The sequence below is a fragment of the Arachis ipaensis genome, chromosome B10 (genome assembly GCF_059453495.1).
Source record: "Arachis ipaensis isolate K30076 ecotype BB chromosome B10, ASM5945349v1, whole genome shotgun sequence".
NCBI lineage: Eukaryota > Viridiplantae > Streptophyta > Magnoliopsida > Fabales > Fabaceae > Arachis > Arachis ipaensis.
Window position 1 is genome coordinate 2,116,040 of NC_142435.1, and position 17,790 is coordinate 2,133,829.

Here is a 17,790-nt window from a genome sequence, read left to right on the forward strand (position 1 = left end):
CTGCCACTTGTCCAAGATGCATGTTGGAGGCTGAATCAATTTCTCATGCTTTGTTCCAATGCCCCCTGTCTTCAATAATATGGAGCCTAAGCTTAATAACCCCTGACCTATGGATGAGAGAAGAAGAAACTTTTTTCAATTGGTGGCAACGAGTCTTATCCTGGGCAGTGGCTCAATTCGACGGTAGACAAAAGACTCTCCTCATAGCGGCGTTGTGTTAGAGCACTTGGAAAGCGAGGAATCGGTGTGTTTTTGAGAAGGTAATAAGCCCAGCACCAGAGATAGTGAAAGAAGCTAGCAATTTAGTGCGTGAACTCGTGAACCATACCTGATAGATGCTACTTTTTCTTTACTCTTACTTTACTCTTCTTTAAGCTCTTAGTCTTTCAGTCACAGCTGATGATAAATGGGAATACCCAATTTTTTTGTACTTTTTTATGAAAACACTTTTATTTTATATTAATAAAATAATATTTATCTTTGAAAAAAAAAATCTTTTGCTTCTATTGCTTAGAGTGTCAGACAGGGATAATTAATATTAGGGTTTAGTTGTTAGTAGAAGGTTTTAAATATTTTTATTTAATAAATGTAAAATAAATGTATTAGAAATTTTAATTTTTTATATTTTTAATGAAAATTTTTTAATTTCAGATTTATTTTAAGTTATTTTAAATATTCTAATTTTTTATTATTTTTAATACTTTTTTTATATTTTATTTTTTATTTTTTATTAATTTTTATTATAATTTCATTATAATATGAATTATTAATCTTATTAAAAAAGACAAAATAACTAAAAAATTGATCATATATAACAATAGAATTATAAATAAAAAAATTTTACCGTCTAAAATAATATTAAAAGAAAAATATTGAAAGTATTAGAAAAATTATAGAATATTTTTTTGTTTAACATGGTAAAATTTATTATTGTAATTCTTGTATATTGTTTATTATTTTTTAAAATATGTATTATTGTTCTTATTAGAAATAATAAATTAAATAAAAAATTAACCATAAATAATAATAAAAACATAACTAGTAAAAAATTAGAATCTAAAATAATAATAAAAATAAAATTATTGAGAATATTTAAAAAGAATATTAAAATATATTATTTTATATATTATTTTTAATTTAATAAATAAATATTAATTTTTTATAAAAAAATACTTAAAAATATTAATTTTTATATATTATTTTTAATTTAATAAATAAATATTAATTTTTATTATAATAGTAAAAAATTATAATATACTAAAATAGATTATTATAAAAAGTATTATATAAAAAATATACGAAAAGAAATATAAAAAAGATTAAATATACTTTAAAAATAATATTATAATTTAATATTATATTTTTTTAATAATTAACTAATTATTTATCTAAGAGTGATTTAATTAATATTATCTAAATAATATTTATTTATTTTAACTAATAATATTTATTTTATCATAGGAGTTATTGGGGTCATTATCCTTTGCGTACTCCACCAGAGTATATATAAGACATGCTCAGTAGGTTCAAGATGTATAAGACATGCTCAGTAGATTCAAGATGGTTCAATAAGATACTTTTGTTGCTTATGGGAAAAAATGATTCGGAACAGTCTATTATTAATGGGAGAGCCACAGCAAAACAGAACATTATTGATAAGGTAGGTGCTTTCTTTTCTTGATGTAACGCTACAAAAAAAATGTGATATTTTTATTGTTGAAGATTGTTGTACTTTGATATCATTGTTTTATACTTATAGAATTCTCACATCTCCAGTAGTTTTCATGAAGTCAAGACTTCACCACAAAGATCATGGATTCCTAGTTTGCAAGTGCGAGTCAAATCCTAGATATAAAGATCATAGATATCATTTAATTTCAATCACAAAGACAGTATATCTTCCTTTATACATCACCAACCTCAAAAGCGCAAGCCAGCAAAATTTTGAAGTTGACTTCGAGGGCATGTAATAGTACTGTTGGAGTATTATTAAATCAACCATAAGTTAACCATATAATTTCCTTGGTGAAAATCACAGGTCCATCTAAATAGTATCTATGCCATGCCCATATTTGACACTTGTAGCAATAAACCAATGCCTCCTCAAAGCCTCCATGACCGCATACAAAACAAATGTTTTCCTGAACTATCGAGGGTATGTTTAATTTGGTGGTTACTTTCATATTTTCTTTGGCTATGGAATTTTCATTTGAAATTTCAGTATTGGTACTAGAATCTGCAGGAGCATCAAATTCCATTGAGATTGATGATGGAAGATAAAGATTTGTTTCATGCGTAGGATTTTGACTCTCATAATGTCCATTGTCTTCCCATGCTTGCTGTTCCAATTTAACTTCCAAAAGGCTGAATTAGTGGTTCAGAATTTAATTCCTCTATAGATTTTTGTGATGGTACTGATGAAGGTACTTGAACTGTAGACTCCACATAAATTAACACAGGAATGATGTCAAGTACTTCCATCTTTTCTTCAACTTTGCAATTTCCATCTAAAAAATTTCATTGTTGATGCTAGAATTTACACGAACATTGAACTCCATTGACATTGATGATGGCATTTGAACATTTGTTTCATCAGTAGGAACTTGACTTCTGACTTAGTTAGTACAAGAGGTTGACTTTGTGATTCAGAATTTGATCCCTCTGCTGGTACTAACAAGAGTACCTGCAGTGGCATAGACTGCTTTGGTGGTGCTCCTATAGATACTTGAGGGGTAGATTCTGCATTTGCACAATTTGATGGAGCATTGGTGTCAGATTTTGATGATTTGATGACCTTTCTTCTCTGCTTAATTTTTCTTGCCATTACCTCCATTAGTTCCCCCAATTTTCAGCTTGGAATAATGACTCTCTGCATGATGATGCTAACTGCTTAGTGTTGTCCTTGTTATTACAGCCACCATATCCTCTAAATTTTCGCTTTGATTCACAGTCCTCTGCAACAGAGTTATTCTTCAATTCCCCTTCCATTAGTTCCTCCAATTTTTCTCTTGGAGTCATAACCCCTAGTTATGGAGTTATCCCTACATTCCTCTTCAGCATTTTCAGCTGGAACAGTAGAAGTCTCCCCATGAATTCTCTAGAATTTTTGAACTGTCTTAGACCGATCTACTGTACTCCCAAAAGCATTTGGCACCTGCTCCCCTCTCTCGTCTTATAGCTCTAAGTTTCTCGGATTTCTCATGTCTTTTCAATGTATGCTCATGTCCTTTCAACATATTCTGATGGTTCCTTTTTTTTATTAAGTTCTTCTATGATTTTGGAACTACTCAATCAAACCCCACAAATTTCACACCAGAATGGTCTTGCTCGTGGAGCTATAATGGGATTTGTTGGCCATGCTTGTGGGCTTGCAACACGACTAGTTGGTCGTACTGGTGAGGTTGCAAAGCGATTATTCGGTCTACCAGTTTGGTGCTGTAAGAAGCTAGCAGCTCTGACATCATCATCTTAAAAGCTTGGGGCCACAAAAGGATTACTTTGTCTAGCAGTTTGGTGCAGTAAGAAGTTAGCAACAGGAGCACCACCATTATCATTTGGAAAACCCCAACCATACGGAGGGGTTGGATCACCGTAATTAAAATAGCTGTGATTTAAATCTCCATGAAGCATATTTTTCCGGCCATAGTTAATTTGATTTCGATATCTCTCAACGGTGGGTTGTTGAATGTTCCATGCATAGTTGTTCGGAGGAGAATAAGGATATTGAGGAGTAAAATCAGAATAGAAGAGATTCATGCTGGAAAAAGAGCTTCTGCGACTGAAGTGGTTTTGCTGTTTCGAGTAAAAAGCTAAAAAGGTTTTTGACACTTTTTCAATCACCGACTGGGACTACCAAGAAGATAGTTTAAAATTTAAAATTTGATTAGTTTGTTAGCATAATTTAAAATTAAAATTTTATTAATTTATTTTGTATTTGTGTATATATATAATTAGTCATTTTTTATTTTTAATTGAATAAAAAATATACAAATTCTTTTGACATACTAGCTCAAATTTATTATATATTTTTTATTATGTACTCTTTCATATAGGATTTTTTTTTCAGTTATAAATTATTAAAAATATTTATTTTCATCAAAGTCACTTTTTATTGAATAATATAGTAGTAATGCACGTGACACTTAATATGACATGTCATCATTTAACTAACGAAATGATCAATTTGACTTACATTTTATTTTTCAAAGACTAATATAACTAAAAAAATCATTGGAGGACTAATTTAAAAAATCGATGATCTTTTAAGAATAAATTTGACTATTAACCCATAATAATATATTGGCATGTCTTTGAATTTGTCTGTTAGTATTTTTTTTGTGCAGCTTGTATTCTATTTTGAGTTTACCTAAACAATTTCTTTGTATCTTCATGGACAAAATAGCATTTTTATTTTTTAGTACTTGCTGATTCATTTCTAACTATACATGCATTAAATTTAAAATCATATTTATTAGTTTTGTTAAGATAAAATATATATAATCTATCTAAATTTAGACTTGTACCGTACACAAAAAATTAATGATGTAAAATTTTTGCATATAGTTTTATAGATAAATAAAATGATAACCAATCTATATAACTCTTAAAACAAAAAAAATATTATAATAAATTTTATAGTATAATACAATAAGAATAATATATTAAAAATTAATTCTATCGATCTATATATTATATGAATATATATTAATTTATTTACTTAAGTAAAAGCTTTTGATAAAATATAAAACAAAAAATTAATTCTTTTTTTATTTAATTTTGATAAATGAGTTAAATTTAAGAAAATTGATAAATAATTACAAAAATAATTTATTTGTCGACACATCCTGTCGATAATTTATTATATTAGATGATAAAACACATAAAGAAAAATTCTATTATAACAAGGGAATTAGAAAACATCCACAACATAATATTTGGATAAAAAAAAAAACCAAAACTTCACAATATTTTTTATTATATTGATCTACAATAATGTAGAACAATTGTATAACTAATACATAGACACAAAGTTTGGGAGTAAAATCAGAGGCCTAAAACTCAAAGAGCCAGATATAGCTAAGGTGTTTTAGAAGGGAATGCAGATTCAGATAGGGAGTATAATATAAGACAAGTGATGGTGGATTTTGGAATGGATGTTATTGGGTGTGGAGTTTGTCTTGGAAGTGGAAGAATTTAGGAATTATAAGAACTCTGTACTCACTTTTTTTCTTTCATTGAATTAAACCCTAACTGTTCACCCTTACTTATAGGGAGAAGTCTCCAAGGTTGAAACCAAATAAACCAAGCCAATATTCTTCTTCTTCAAGTTAGAACCGGTTCGGTCAGAGAAAGAGAAGAGATAACTCATGCAAAACCCAACATGCAATTACCTCTAGTCCTTTTTTGGTCATCAATCTTCATCAATTCGAGCCCTTCATCATTGCCTTGCTCTCCAAGATGAACTTCTGGTCCTTGATGCTTCATGATGATGATAGCTTAATCTGCTCTAATTTCTGCCTCTTCCATCACGTAGCGCCTGTAGCTGTAGCTACCTCCTGTGGTGGTTGAGCAGAATCAGAGACAAGCCATCCTTTCAAGATTCTTTTTCTCTGAACGAGATCTTCTCTTCCATTTTTGGTATGGAGAAGCCAAGATCTCTTCACAAAATCTTACCAGAAGTGAATGAGAATCTTAGTCACAACATACTTTTAGTTTTCTTTTTCTTGCCATCATTGTCATGGTCTTGTAGCGTGCATCTTCATCTCTTTGGTGTCTAGCCATAGCCTCCATGCTTTCTCTGTAATGATATGACCGAAGGTAGAAGAAAGATGAAAGAGAAGATAGAGCTAGAAGAAAAGCAATTAGATGTAATTGAAAAAATTAATTGAAATGGGGTTGCTTTTACTTCCCTAAGTAGCGTGTGACATTAAAGCCATCCATCAAATCAATAACAATTTCTCTCTCATAGTTCCTATGCATGTATTAACTTCACTTTAATGAAATTTGAATTCCACCACTTGATAAAAATTGAGATCTGTTGGAGGCAAAATATTTGCTTATCTATATATTGCTTCTTTTACTTATCTTTACTTTGGGAAAATGTTCCCTTGAAAAAAAAACACATCATAATTGCTCTTTTTTTACAGTTAATCTTTATATTAAATGATATTATTAATATCTCACCCTTGAAGGTTATGAAATAAAAAGAAGTTTACGAGAACTTTTTCTTTTAAGAAAACAATTTAAGTGATTATTGATCATTATTGTGAGCCATTACCTTTTGAAATTTTGTTAGCAATTGTAAGAACAAGCATACCAGAGTATGAGTCACCAATATAAACTTTGTTTGTGAGAAATTCTGGATGATCCAGTAACCACTACAAAGATTTAATATAATGACTATAATATAACTGCAACCAAAGGAAGCAATTCATGAAGTAATATAAAGTTGTGAGTTGTGACGATACCTTCCTACAAAATTGATAGGTTTGACTCACTAACAAGGAGTTGCTCTGTTTAGCATATGAAAAGTCGGTATTAACGTACAAATCAAAAAACAATAGCCACAAATAGCACATGCAATGATAAATGTAATAACGGCTATGAAGCACGGACACTTCGTTGAGTTATCGTGTCCGCATGTTAGACATATTTCAGACACGACACTCACCGACACTCGTCCGACACGCGTGTCTGCTGTGTCCAGCCGTGTCTTAATAAAAAATAAAAGTTATTTTTCGGACACGCCTGAACACACCTAAATACCATCACGTGTCCGCGTGTTCAGACTTATTCTTAACATATATTTTTAAAATAAATTTAGATATAGTATATATTATTATTTATTAAAACAAAAAACATTTTAAATACTTGATATAATTAAAATAAGACATTAAAAATAATTTAAAATTTTAATTTATATTTTAATATCAATAAAATATCAAAATATCATTACAATTTATCTAAAAAATACTTTATAATTTATATATGCGTGTCCCAGTGTTATGTAAGATTTTAAAATTCACGTATCAACGTGTCCCGTATCGTGTCGTGTCCCGTGTCCTTGTCAATGTCCGTACATAGACTGACACAGTTTCGAACAGAAAAGAAAGTGGTCCCTTGAAACTTGACTTGAAAATGTTTGTAGTTAGAATTGTTATGAATTTATGGTTGTATGAATGGTGAAGTGAAAGTCTTTGCTTAGTTGGGACGTATCATAATCATCAACTACAACAAGACAGACCCGTGATGGGCAAGAACTTATAAATTCATTATATAATATTATATATTGCCATGTCATTGAAATAATGTTAGGTAGACAAAAAAAAATAGGTAGAACTTGTTTTATTTAGTATTAATTAATTGTCACAATAATTAATGAATACTAAATAAGGCAAATTATGACCGTTTTTTATTATTTTTTTTTATTACCAAACATTTTCGTTTTTTTGTGCATGCTAGTATCCTATTTTGAGTTTACCTAAACAATTCCTTTGCATCTTCATTGAGAAAATTACATTTTTAGTACTTAGTGACTCATTTCTGAATTCTAACTATACATGCATTAAATTTAAATTATATTTACTAGTTTTCTTAAGATAAAATATATATAATCTATCTAGATTTAGATTTTTTTTAATTAAAGATAGAGAGATTCGAATCTGCGACCTCTTAGATTTAAACTTGCACAGTACATAGAGAGTTAATGATATAAAATTTTTGTATATATTTTTTTGGATAAATAAAATAATAATAAAAAAAATTTTATTTTATAATTAATTCTAAAACAATCTATATAATTCTTAAAACAAAAAATTTTATCATAAAAAATTTTATAGTATAATACAATAAAAATAATAGTATAAAAAAAACTAATTCTATTGATCTATATATTATATACATATATATTAAATTATTTACTTAAGTAAAAATTTTTGATAAAATATTGATGAGTTTGGAAAACTCTTATTTAATTTTGACGATGAACAAACATTATTAAAATGTTTAATTACAAAATTATTAATTTGATCTTAATTTATATTTGCCTAATTAAATAATTTTGTTGTGCAGATTTTATATTGGGCCGAAAAATGAGTTTCTGGCTTAAGCTCAAAAACCAACCTTGTTGCATGATTATATACTAAGTGGTTGAAATTTTATATTGTTGGGCCAAGCTTGATGTTGCTTACAACCAAGCCCATGGTTAATTTTTGATGAGAACCTCTTATGCTTGATCCGAAACAATTTTCATCAAGAAAGCAAATGTTAACCAAATGGGCCAGATTTAATATTTGATGCAACTAAGCCCAATTATATGCAATTCCTCATGCATTACCCAAAAAAGAGGGAACCCAAATTATTTTCAACAGATCCAAAATTCAAACATGTGTTGGATTTCAAATTACACTCAACTATCATTTATTACATGGGAACTATGAGAGAGAAATTGACAAAGTGATGTGATTGCAAGCACCAAGGCTACACGTTTGTCAGTAAAAAGAGAAAGGAAAATTAATTCACTTTTATCTTTTGTTTCATTAACTACTATTTCTCTTTCCTCTCTCTCATCTCTTTCTTGCTTCTTCTTTGGTCTTTGTCCAGTAAACCATGGACGTCGTGCTCATTAACAAAGAAAAAGAAGGAGTTGCATGTATCAAGACCATCAAACCAATGATGGCAATAAAACATACTAAAATAAAAATGAGCTGTGGGCCTGTGGCTAAGATACTTACCAAATGTGGTCAGATTTGGTGAGGTTATCTTGAGCTTTGCATGCTCAAAAAGGAAGAAGAAGATCTCGGCCAGCAAGGGAGATTCTTGAAGCATGGCTTGTCTTTGATTCTGCTCAACCACCACAGGGAGTAGCTAGAGTGGCGAAGTGATGGTTGCAGGCAGAGATTGAAGCAGATGAAGTCATCATCATCATGAAGCATCAAGGGCCAGAATTCCATCTTGGAGAGCAAGCCAAGGATGGAGAGCTCGGATTGATGAAGGGTGATGATCAAGAAAGGACTAGAGGTAATTGCATGTTGGTTAATGCATGGTTATCTCTTCTTTCTCTATGTGGCCGAACCGGTTTTGTTGAAGGAGGAAGAAGTTGGTTCGGTTTTGGCTTCAATAAGTGGAGGCTCCCCTCTTCTATAATAAGGGTGGACAACCACTGTTTGAAGTAAGGAGAAAAATTGAGAGTGCAAGGCACAGAGTTCTCAGAGCTACCTGAGCTAACAATTTTCTCTTCTCCTTCAATGTATTCTGTTTTGTATTTTTCTGTTTAATTTTGTCATGTCTTGAGTCTCATGGAAAAAAGGCAAACAGTGAGGTTTGTAATGAAAAAGCCATAGAGCGGAAAAAGGCAGAGAGTGCAAAATTAAAAGAAAAAGCCATAGATGTCTTAGAGTTCCTTTGTTCATCTATGTTGTGTTTCATGATTCTGTGGGAATCCCCTTGTAAGTTGGGTTAGTACTTTACAAGTTGTAATCAGATTGATTATAGTGAAATTCCATCATGTTTGTGATGGAGACTGGATGTAGGCTGCACTGCACTTAGCAGCTGAACCAGGATATATCTTGGTGTAATCTTTCTTCTCTCCAACTCCATTTCTGATTTCTACTGCACAGGAGCAAAAACTAAAATTGTCTCGTGCCAAGTGACGAGACAAAACAAAAAGTCTCGTGGCAAGTGACGAGCAAAAACAAAAAGTCTCGTGTCCAGAGACGAGCTAAAACAGAAAAGCCTTCTCTGTATTCAGCAAGTGTCAGCAACATAAAAAAGGGGCTAAGATTCAACCCCCTTCTCTTAGCCACTGAAACCATCAAATATGAAACAAAAATTAATTCTTTTCTTATTTGTTTTTGATAAATGAGTTAGATTTAAGAAAAAGTTGATAAATAAATACAAAAACAATATATTTATTGACACATCTGTCGATAATTCATAATATTAGATGATAAAATATATAATAAAAAATTTTCTACTATAATAAGGGCATTAGAAAATATCCACAACATAATATTTGAAAAACAACCCAAAACTTCACAATATTTTTATTATATTGATCTACAATAATTTAGAACAATTGTATAACTTTTTTGCAGCTATTTAGAGTGTATGGGGAACAAGGAACAATATCATTTTTAGAGGTGGACAATTTGACCTTGACAAATTGAAGCACCAAATCATTTTTTGGGTGGAAAGTTGGATGAGAAGAAGAAATAATGAGACTCGATTCTAGAAGCAAAACTAAGGACCGATGGTTTTGCAGAAACATCTAATCAGGTTTCTATACTTGCTTTATTAGCTTGATATAAAATGGTAACTTGTGATGCTTTTATTTAGCTTTTATGTTATATTGTTTTAGTTTTTTTTGTTCCTAGTTGTTGTGTTATAATCTGAACTCATTATCTTCTTGATTTTTGTGAGAGACTTAATTATAAAAAAAAAAAAAAAAACACTAATACACAAACACAATAAATTTGGAAGGCACACATGCTATAATATTATATTACATAATATTCAAATGAAATATAAATTGAATTGTTATCTTGAGAAAAATACACTTAATTGACAGATTTTTTTAAGATGCAAAAGTTCAGTCTAAAAAGAGAATGATCATAGAGTGAATGAAAACTGCTCCTTGATATATAACTTTTTATTCCAAGCCACCTTTGCAGTTTCATATTCTTAATATTAAAATAACCATCCGTACACCTAATGAAATGAACATCCGATATATCTATTATTCACATTATTTATTATTTTCATTGTCTACCTATACTTTTCTTTCTTAAAAAGGCCTCCCTGAGATCCACCTGCTATACATGTGGAAGCATTCTGGAGGCTTGTACTCTGGTGCTGTGTGCCCTCCACCCTGCAACCATATCCATCATTATAAAACAAATAACTCATCTTATCACCATTTGTGTCCGAAAAAGAGAGATCTAGGTCTTGCCTTGACAGTTGCAAATGTCATTGCATTGGAGTAGGTCCTTGTGTATCTGCTTAAGTGGGAAAAAAATGTAAAAGATAAAAGAAAAGCATCAACTGCATAATACAGCTTTCTGCAGTTAAAGGAATGAATACCCTGCAACTTGTCCATTAGTGTACCATGGCCTCCAATCGTCTACAATGGAGTAGTTTAACGATCTTATCCACGCTTGAGTCGCCAAGAAAGGAACAATCATATCATGATCCCCACTGTTATCAATACATCAAATTTATTTTCCATTGAAATCATAATAAAAGTTAATGATCAAGTCTCAAGTATGAAGCAAAGAGAGAAAACTGACCTGTAAATCAAGGAACGATAGCCTTTTCTGCTGAGATTTACTTGATATGGAAAGTTGCTAGAGATATCATACTTGTAAGGCATATTTTTGGTGCAGCGTTTCCATTTCTTTTTAGTTCCCTGCAAGCTTTACTCTTAATAACCATGCAAATGGTTATTGGGAAATCAACTTCACATGAGTCACTGCTATACCTTCCGCACGTTAAGGGCATTTCGGACTTTGTTATCATTGGCCCAATAGGCACTAAGGAGATATCCATAGGTCTGGTGATAGAAACAGTACTCAAATTAAAACAAAAAAGCATTGGAGATACGGGTGTTCATGCGTATCTGCAGAATCCGCCGTAAATATCCGCATCCAATCCAAAAATTGTAGATCCGATCCGATCCGCAAATTGATCGGATCGGATCGCGGATATTTGCTCTACATTCACGTATCCGATCCGCAAATTCGCACAATAATAATTTAAAAATAAATAAATATATATATGTTTGGTATTATATTTACTTGTTTGTATGTTATAGTTAGTAATTATTATTCATATATTGTATTATTTTATTTTTGTTATTTAGAAAGAGTTTGATTAAAAATATTTTAGGAATAAATAAGTTTAAAAGTATTAAAGAAATATTTTTATTGAATTTTTTACATAGAAATATGATTAAAAAGAGAAGATTCAATTATGCAGATATATCCGATTGCGGATCGGATTGGATCGAATCTGACAATAAAAAGCGCGAATATCATATCCGATCCGATGGAAATTGTGCGGATCGGATCGAATTTTCGGCCATATCCAATCCAATCCGATCTGCGTACACCCCTAATTGGAGAGATTTTAACGAAGTACACAATATTCAAAAACAGGATAGGAAGGTTACCCGGCAATTCCTGGATGGTAACCTGAGATGAGTATCTTTGAACTTCGCAGGATAGTTATCTGTTAGTGATCTCCTCCAAGAAGATTCCAATGGCTTCTGTGTGGCGAACTCACAGTTGGGCTCCAAAATGTTGGCTGAATCAATACCTGATGTGATCTGCAGAATTGCTCTTCACTTTTCAGGCTATAAATCAAGCTAATGAACTTTTGATAACAAAGATTATGGGGGCAATAAAATGAAAATTGATGGTTTCATACCTCGTCAAAGGAGTTGACATCTCTTGAACACAAAACATTTCTCATGTCTACATTTACATATTCTCCTTTACAATGTTTTTGCAGTGACTGTTTCATTGAGTGAATTATAGAATCAGTTAGCCTTTTTGAAATTAATTTTCAATGCCATTTTAAAAATAAAAGTATTAAGAACTACCTTGTATAGTTCATCAGAAATGAGTCCCATCCCATGAGCAAATGGGATTGCATAATTTTTTTCATTTCGATTTATTACAGGATTCCCCATCAGGTATCCCTAAAGAAAAGAACATTCATTACTTCTTGTTTGCATTAATCTTCTGTTCAAATTCTTTTCATGAATTTCTACTTTACCTGTTTGATCATCAAAGCAAAAAAGTTGAAGATAATACATTTTAAATGGAGTTACTTGTTCATTTATATATCTTCTAATTGACATCTAGGGCTGGAAGTGAGCCGAGCTGAGTCGAGCTAGACCAAACTCAAGCTCGGTTCACGAAAATTGAGCTTAGCTCACGGCTCGACTCATTAACAATCGAGCTTATTTCTTAAGCTCAAACTCGGCTCATCAAAAACTTACGAGCTGGCTCAAATAAGAGAAACATAAATACATAATCTATAATTCTATATCAATAAATTATAACTTATATATTTTAAAAAATATTTGAAAAGATCAATTTTATATATTGTTTATCTATCAATAAATTATAAATTTTTTATTTATGTCCTATATTAAAATTATATATAAAAAATAAATATAAATATTAAATAATTAAAATTGTTATAATATATATATATATATATATATATATATATATATATAATCGAGTCAGCTCACGAGTTAATGAGCTGGGCTTATCCAAATTCAAGCTCGGCTCATTTAATTTATGAACTCAATTCCAGGTTTAAACTTGGCTCACCAGCTCACGAGCTTAGCTTATCGAGCTCGAGCTGGCTCATGAGCTGGCTTAATTCACCTCCAGCCCTAGTGACATCTTAGGCTGTTTATTTCTAGAGACATAAGGGAATATGAAAATCAAACCTGGAGATTTATCCATGGTTGGAGGCCTCGTTCATTTGCTGCAAACAAGAAAATAGGAAATTTGTGGGATAGTTAAGCTGTCAACAACACATTGTATTGTATGTGAATTGGTGGAAACTCAGGTGCACTCGACTTCACGTGAAGTTAATATCTGAGAGCCATTAGAAATCAACTTCATGTGAAGTCGACTTTACCTGATTTTCACCATGTGAATTTTATCAAATCGATCCAAGTTCCAAGGTAATTACTCCATCACTTTACACATGTCCTCAGTCTAGAAGATCAGAACTCTTTAAAGTGAAACAACATTACCATACAATCTTTGTGATCCGATACCTTTTGAAATTTCGTCAGCAATTATAGGAACATGCATACCAGAATATGAATCACCAGCAATGTAAACTTTGTTTTTGAGAAATTCTGGATGATCCATTATCCACTACAAAGATTTATACATGACATTATACTCATTAATATAACTGCAAACAAAGGAACCAATTCATGAAGCAATATAAAGTTGTGAGCATACCTTCCTCAAAAATTGATGGGCTTGACTGACTGACAGTGAGTCGCTCCGTTGAGAAGCGAATTCCGTTCTAGCATATGAAAAGCCAGTATTAACAGGCACATCTACAAATACAATGCTACTTACCTGCCACAAAAATTGCAATAAATAACCATAAAACTACTAACTGTAAAACAAACCAATGCCAAAATTATATATTTCAGCCAATAGAATGTAGATAATTGTCTCTACCTTAGTCCATGAGTTTGGCTTATACACCAAACTAGGGAGGCCGCCATCATATTCATCAACTTGAAATGCAAGTGGTCCTGCAAGAGAGACTATCTTAAGGACTAAAAGAATGAAAGATTAAGGTAGCAATAATTCTTAATTATTTGAGAAAATTTCACTCTCCTCTCGTACATACGTTAAAATGACACTTTCATCCCTTCTATTTTATAAATGTACATTCTTTTTCTTTCTAACTTTTAAAAAACCTCCTCTTTAATTCATTTTAAATTTTTTGTGTTAACTAATATTAACTTTATCCATTTTTTAAGAAAAATAATTTTTTTTGAAAAAATACCCATTACAAAAATTTTATTTTTTATCATTAAATTTTACTTATCAAAATAGCTTTTAATAAATTATTTTTTATTGATTAAATTGTATTTTTACCAAAATACTTTTTAAAAAATTAATAATTAAATTATTTTTTTTAAGATACCTACCTTTCAATAATTTTTTAATTATTAAATTGTGATTTTATCAAAATTTTTGTTAACAATTATTTTTATATTTTATTATTAATTTTTCAATATTAATATATATTATTTTAACATTAAATAAAAAATCTTACACTGTTAATATGTATAACAATTAATATATATTGATATTGAAAAATAATCTTACTATAATTTTTTATTTAATGCTAAAATAATATATATAGATATCGAAAAATTAATAGTAAAATATAAAAAAATTGTTAATAAAAATTTTGGTAAAATTATAATTTAATAATTAAAAAATTATTGAAGGATATTTTAAAAAAATAATACAATTATTAAAGTTTTTTAAAAATACAATTTAATCAATAAAAGAATAATTTATTAAAGGGTATTTTGGTAAGAAAAATTTAATGATAAAAACTAAAATTTTTGTTAATGAGTATTTTTTAAAAATAATTTATTTTTTCTTAAAAAATGGATAAAGTTAACATTAGTTAATATAAAAAGTTTAAAATAGACTAAAGAAGAGGTTTTTTAAAAGTTAGAAGGGAGAAAAATGTACATTTATAAAATAGAGAGGAGTGGAGTGTCATTTTAGCATCTCACAGGGGAGGGGAGTGAAATTTTCTCTAATTATTTATATTTTTCAGTGTCAAATGATGCTTTTAACCTATTTCATAGACAAGGCCAGAAAAAGCAGAGCAGCCAGGACCACCAGTGAGCCAGAGCATGAGAGGATCTTCTCTTGGATTGTTCTCTGACTCAATGAAATAGTAGAAACTCTGCACATCATCATTTTCTCCTACTCCTATATACCTGATCAACACATATATATATATTATTTATATTATTCTCTATTCTCTTAACTTGATTTGCTCCCAATATTATGCATGCAAAGTTTTAGCACATGAGTGTAACTGACCCAGTTTCAAGCAGAAAAGGAAGTGGTCCCTGGAATCCTGGAAGGTACTTAACAATGGTACCACAATCTCCAAGTTGAGATGAAATCTGCAGTAGCAATAGAAGAATGGGAAGTAGGAATCCATGGCAAATGAAACGTGGATCAGTTAAACAAGTTGAGGAAAATATTGACATGTTTAGTTGGCTCTCTTTTTTCTTTGAGGATGTGCATAATGTTACGTGCTCCCTATAAATAATAATGAAGTTGTGATACTCAGAACTCAGAAGGGGTATCAAAGTAAATGCAACTTGAGCTTTCAAGGAGAAAAGAGTTATGTTATCCGTACTTTGATTGGCGTAATGGAACTAAATTTGAAATTAGTGGTAGTTGGATTTTGTGGTATGACTCTATGACACGCACCATTAAAAATATGAGTTTAAATTTAATGCTTATATAGTTAAACAGACACTTCGCTGAGTTGCTGTGTCCATGTGTCGGACACATTGTCATGAAACTACTCATGTCAAAAGTTTAAGCTCATAGGAGAAGGTAACATTAATGGTTATATCTCTAACGCTCCCCCTCAAATAAGAGACTTTTTGGGTTTGTTTAATTTTTTTTGCATAGGCTTTCTTTTTCTTTTATTTGCCTTATGCTATTTTTCACTTTTGGGGTTCACCAAGGATCGAACTCTTGATTTTTCGGACATATAACTCTGATACCATGTCATGAAACCATTAACCACTCATCCCAAAAGTTTAAACTCATAGGAGAAGGTAACACACATTTCAGACACGACACTCACTGATACTCATCCGACACGCGTGTCTGCTGTGTCCAACCCTATCTTAATAAAAAATAAAAAATTCTTCTCTGGACATGTTTGGACACACCTAAATATTCTCATGTGTCAGCGTATCTAATCTTATTCTTAACATATATTCTTGAAATAAATTTAGATATAGTATATATTATTATTATTTATTAAAAATAAAAAATATTTTAAATACTTGATATAATTAAATAAGACATTAAAAATAATTAAAAAAATAATTTATATTTTAATATCAATAAAATATCAAAATATCATTATAATTTATCTAAAAAATACCTTATATTTTATATGTATGCGTGTCCCGTGTCTTATCAGATTTTAAAATTTGCGTGTCGCTGTGTCCAGTGTCGTGTCCATGCATTATAGCTAAGTATTAAAAATGTTATGTTTGATTGCAAAGGAATTCTTTACGTAGTTGTACAAGAAAAAAACTAGCATACTAGTTCAAAGACATGGCAATATGCCAATATGTTATATAGATGAATGTAGCATTCAATGAGATATCAAGTCTCTTTTATTTACTCTTTTAATCCACGCCAAATCTTAAGATCAGATGTGCATCTACAATACATATATTGAGAATACAGAGATGATTCAACTGTTTTATGGTGAAGGAAATCTACTTCGTGGTATAGCTATGGAAAATGGATATACTATTTATTCCTATGCATGTGTTGTCAATTATTCTTTCTTCCTTTCTGCTGAGCTTTACATGATATGGAAAGCTGCTAGAGATATCCTCCTTGTCAATTATAGGCATATGTATACAGCATAAAGTGTAACAGACCCAGTTTTAAGAACAAAAGGAAGGGGTCCCTGGAACCCAGGAAGGTACTTCACTATGCTGCCACAGTTTACAAGTTGAGATGAAATCTGTAGTAGTAACAAAAGAAGGAGAAGTAGGACCCCATGATTGTCACTATAGCAATTTGACCTTAGTCTAACCATTTTCACTGAACTGTCTACTTTCTCTGAGCATATTCATGCTGTTTTTAATTTAAGCCTCTTAGTGCTGACATTTCGTTTTCATCGTTTTTCATTGGTGATTATTAGAGTATCGATATATATCAAGGAGAAGAATTTTGTTTTGCCTTGTATTCTTTTGTTAACAGTTATTCTGACTTTCTATACCACTTATGCTTAGTTGGGTAAAGTTTTTACTTTTTAAAAGTAGCTTATAAAAGCTAACTTTTAAAAGATGGCTTTTTAAAAGGGCGGCCACTCACATACCCACGCTATAAACGTCTTTTTTTACGGACGATGAGGTGAATAAACTAGTTGACCGACATGTGTCCATTGTTCATTAATTAATTAATACAGCAGCTAAGTTATTTTTAGAAAATCGGTTAATAAAAAATA

General features: G+C 30.5%; 1 protein-coding gene and 1 pseudogene across 1 annotated transcript; both read right to left on the reverse strand.

The window, feature by feature from the left end:
* Positions 1–1,994: 1,994 nt before the first annotated feature.
* On the reverse strand, positions 1,995–3,756 carry LOC148578943 (uncharacterized; annotated as a pseudogene).
* A 6,860-nt stretch (positions 3,757–10,616) lies between these two features.
* LOC107622678 (serine carboxypeptidase-like 2) lies at positions 10,617–16,020 on the reverse strand. Its single transcript, XM_088503256.1, has 14 exons — positions 15,618–16,020; positions 15,366–15,511; positions 14,220–14,296; positions 13,992–14,114; positions 13,799–13,901; positions 13,463–13,500; positions 12,599–12,697; positions 12,424–12,510; positions 12,167–12,322; positions 11,477–11,548; positions 11,286–11,404; positions 11,080–11,193; positions 10,949–10,994; positions 10,617–10,867 (listed from the first exon to the last, which is right to left on the reverse strand). Exons 1-14 carry the CDS (start codon positions 15,788–15,790, stop codon positions 10,784–10,786), a joined length of 1,437 nt encoding a protein of 478 aa, XP_088359382.1. The 5' UTR covers positions 15,791–16,020; the 3' UTR covers positions 10,617–10,783.
* Positions 16,021–17,790: the final 1,770 nt, after the last annotated feature.

Coding starts and splice junctions, on each gene's coding strand:
- LOC107622678 (XM_088503256.1), bottom strand. CDS start 15,790: ATGTCAATATTTTCCTCAACTTGTTTAACTGATCCACGTTTCATTTGC. Junction 12,698..13,462: donor AACCATGGATAAATCTCCAG/GTTTGATTTTCA, acceptor TCTTTTCTTTAG/GGATACCTGATGGGGAATCC. Junction 11,194..11,285: donor TATCGTTCCTTGATTTACAG/GTCAGTTTTCTC, acceptor TATTGATAACAG/TGGGGATCATGATATGATTG.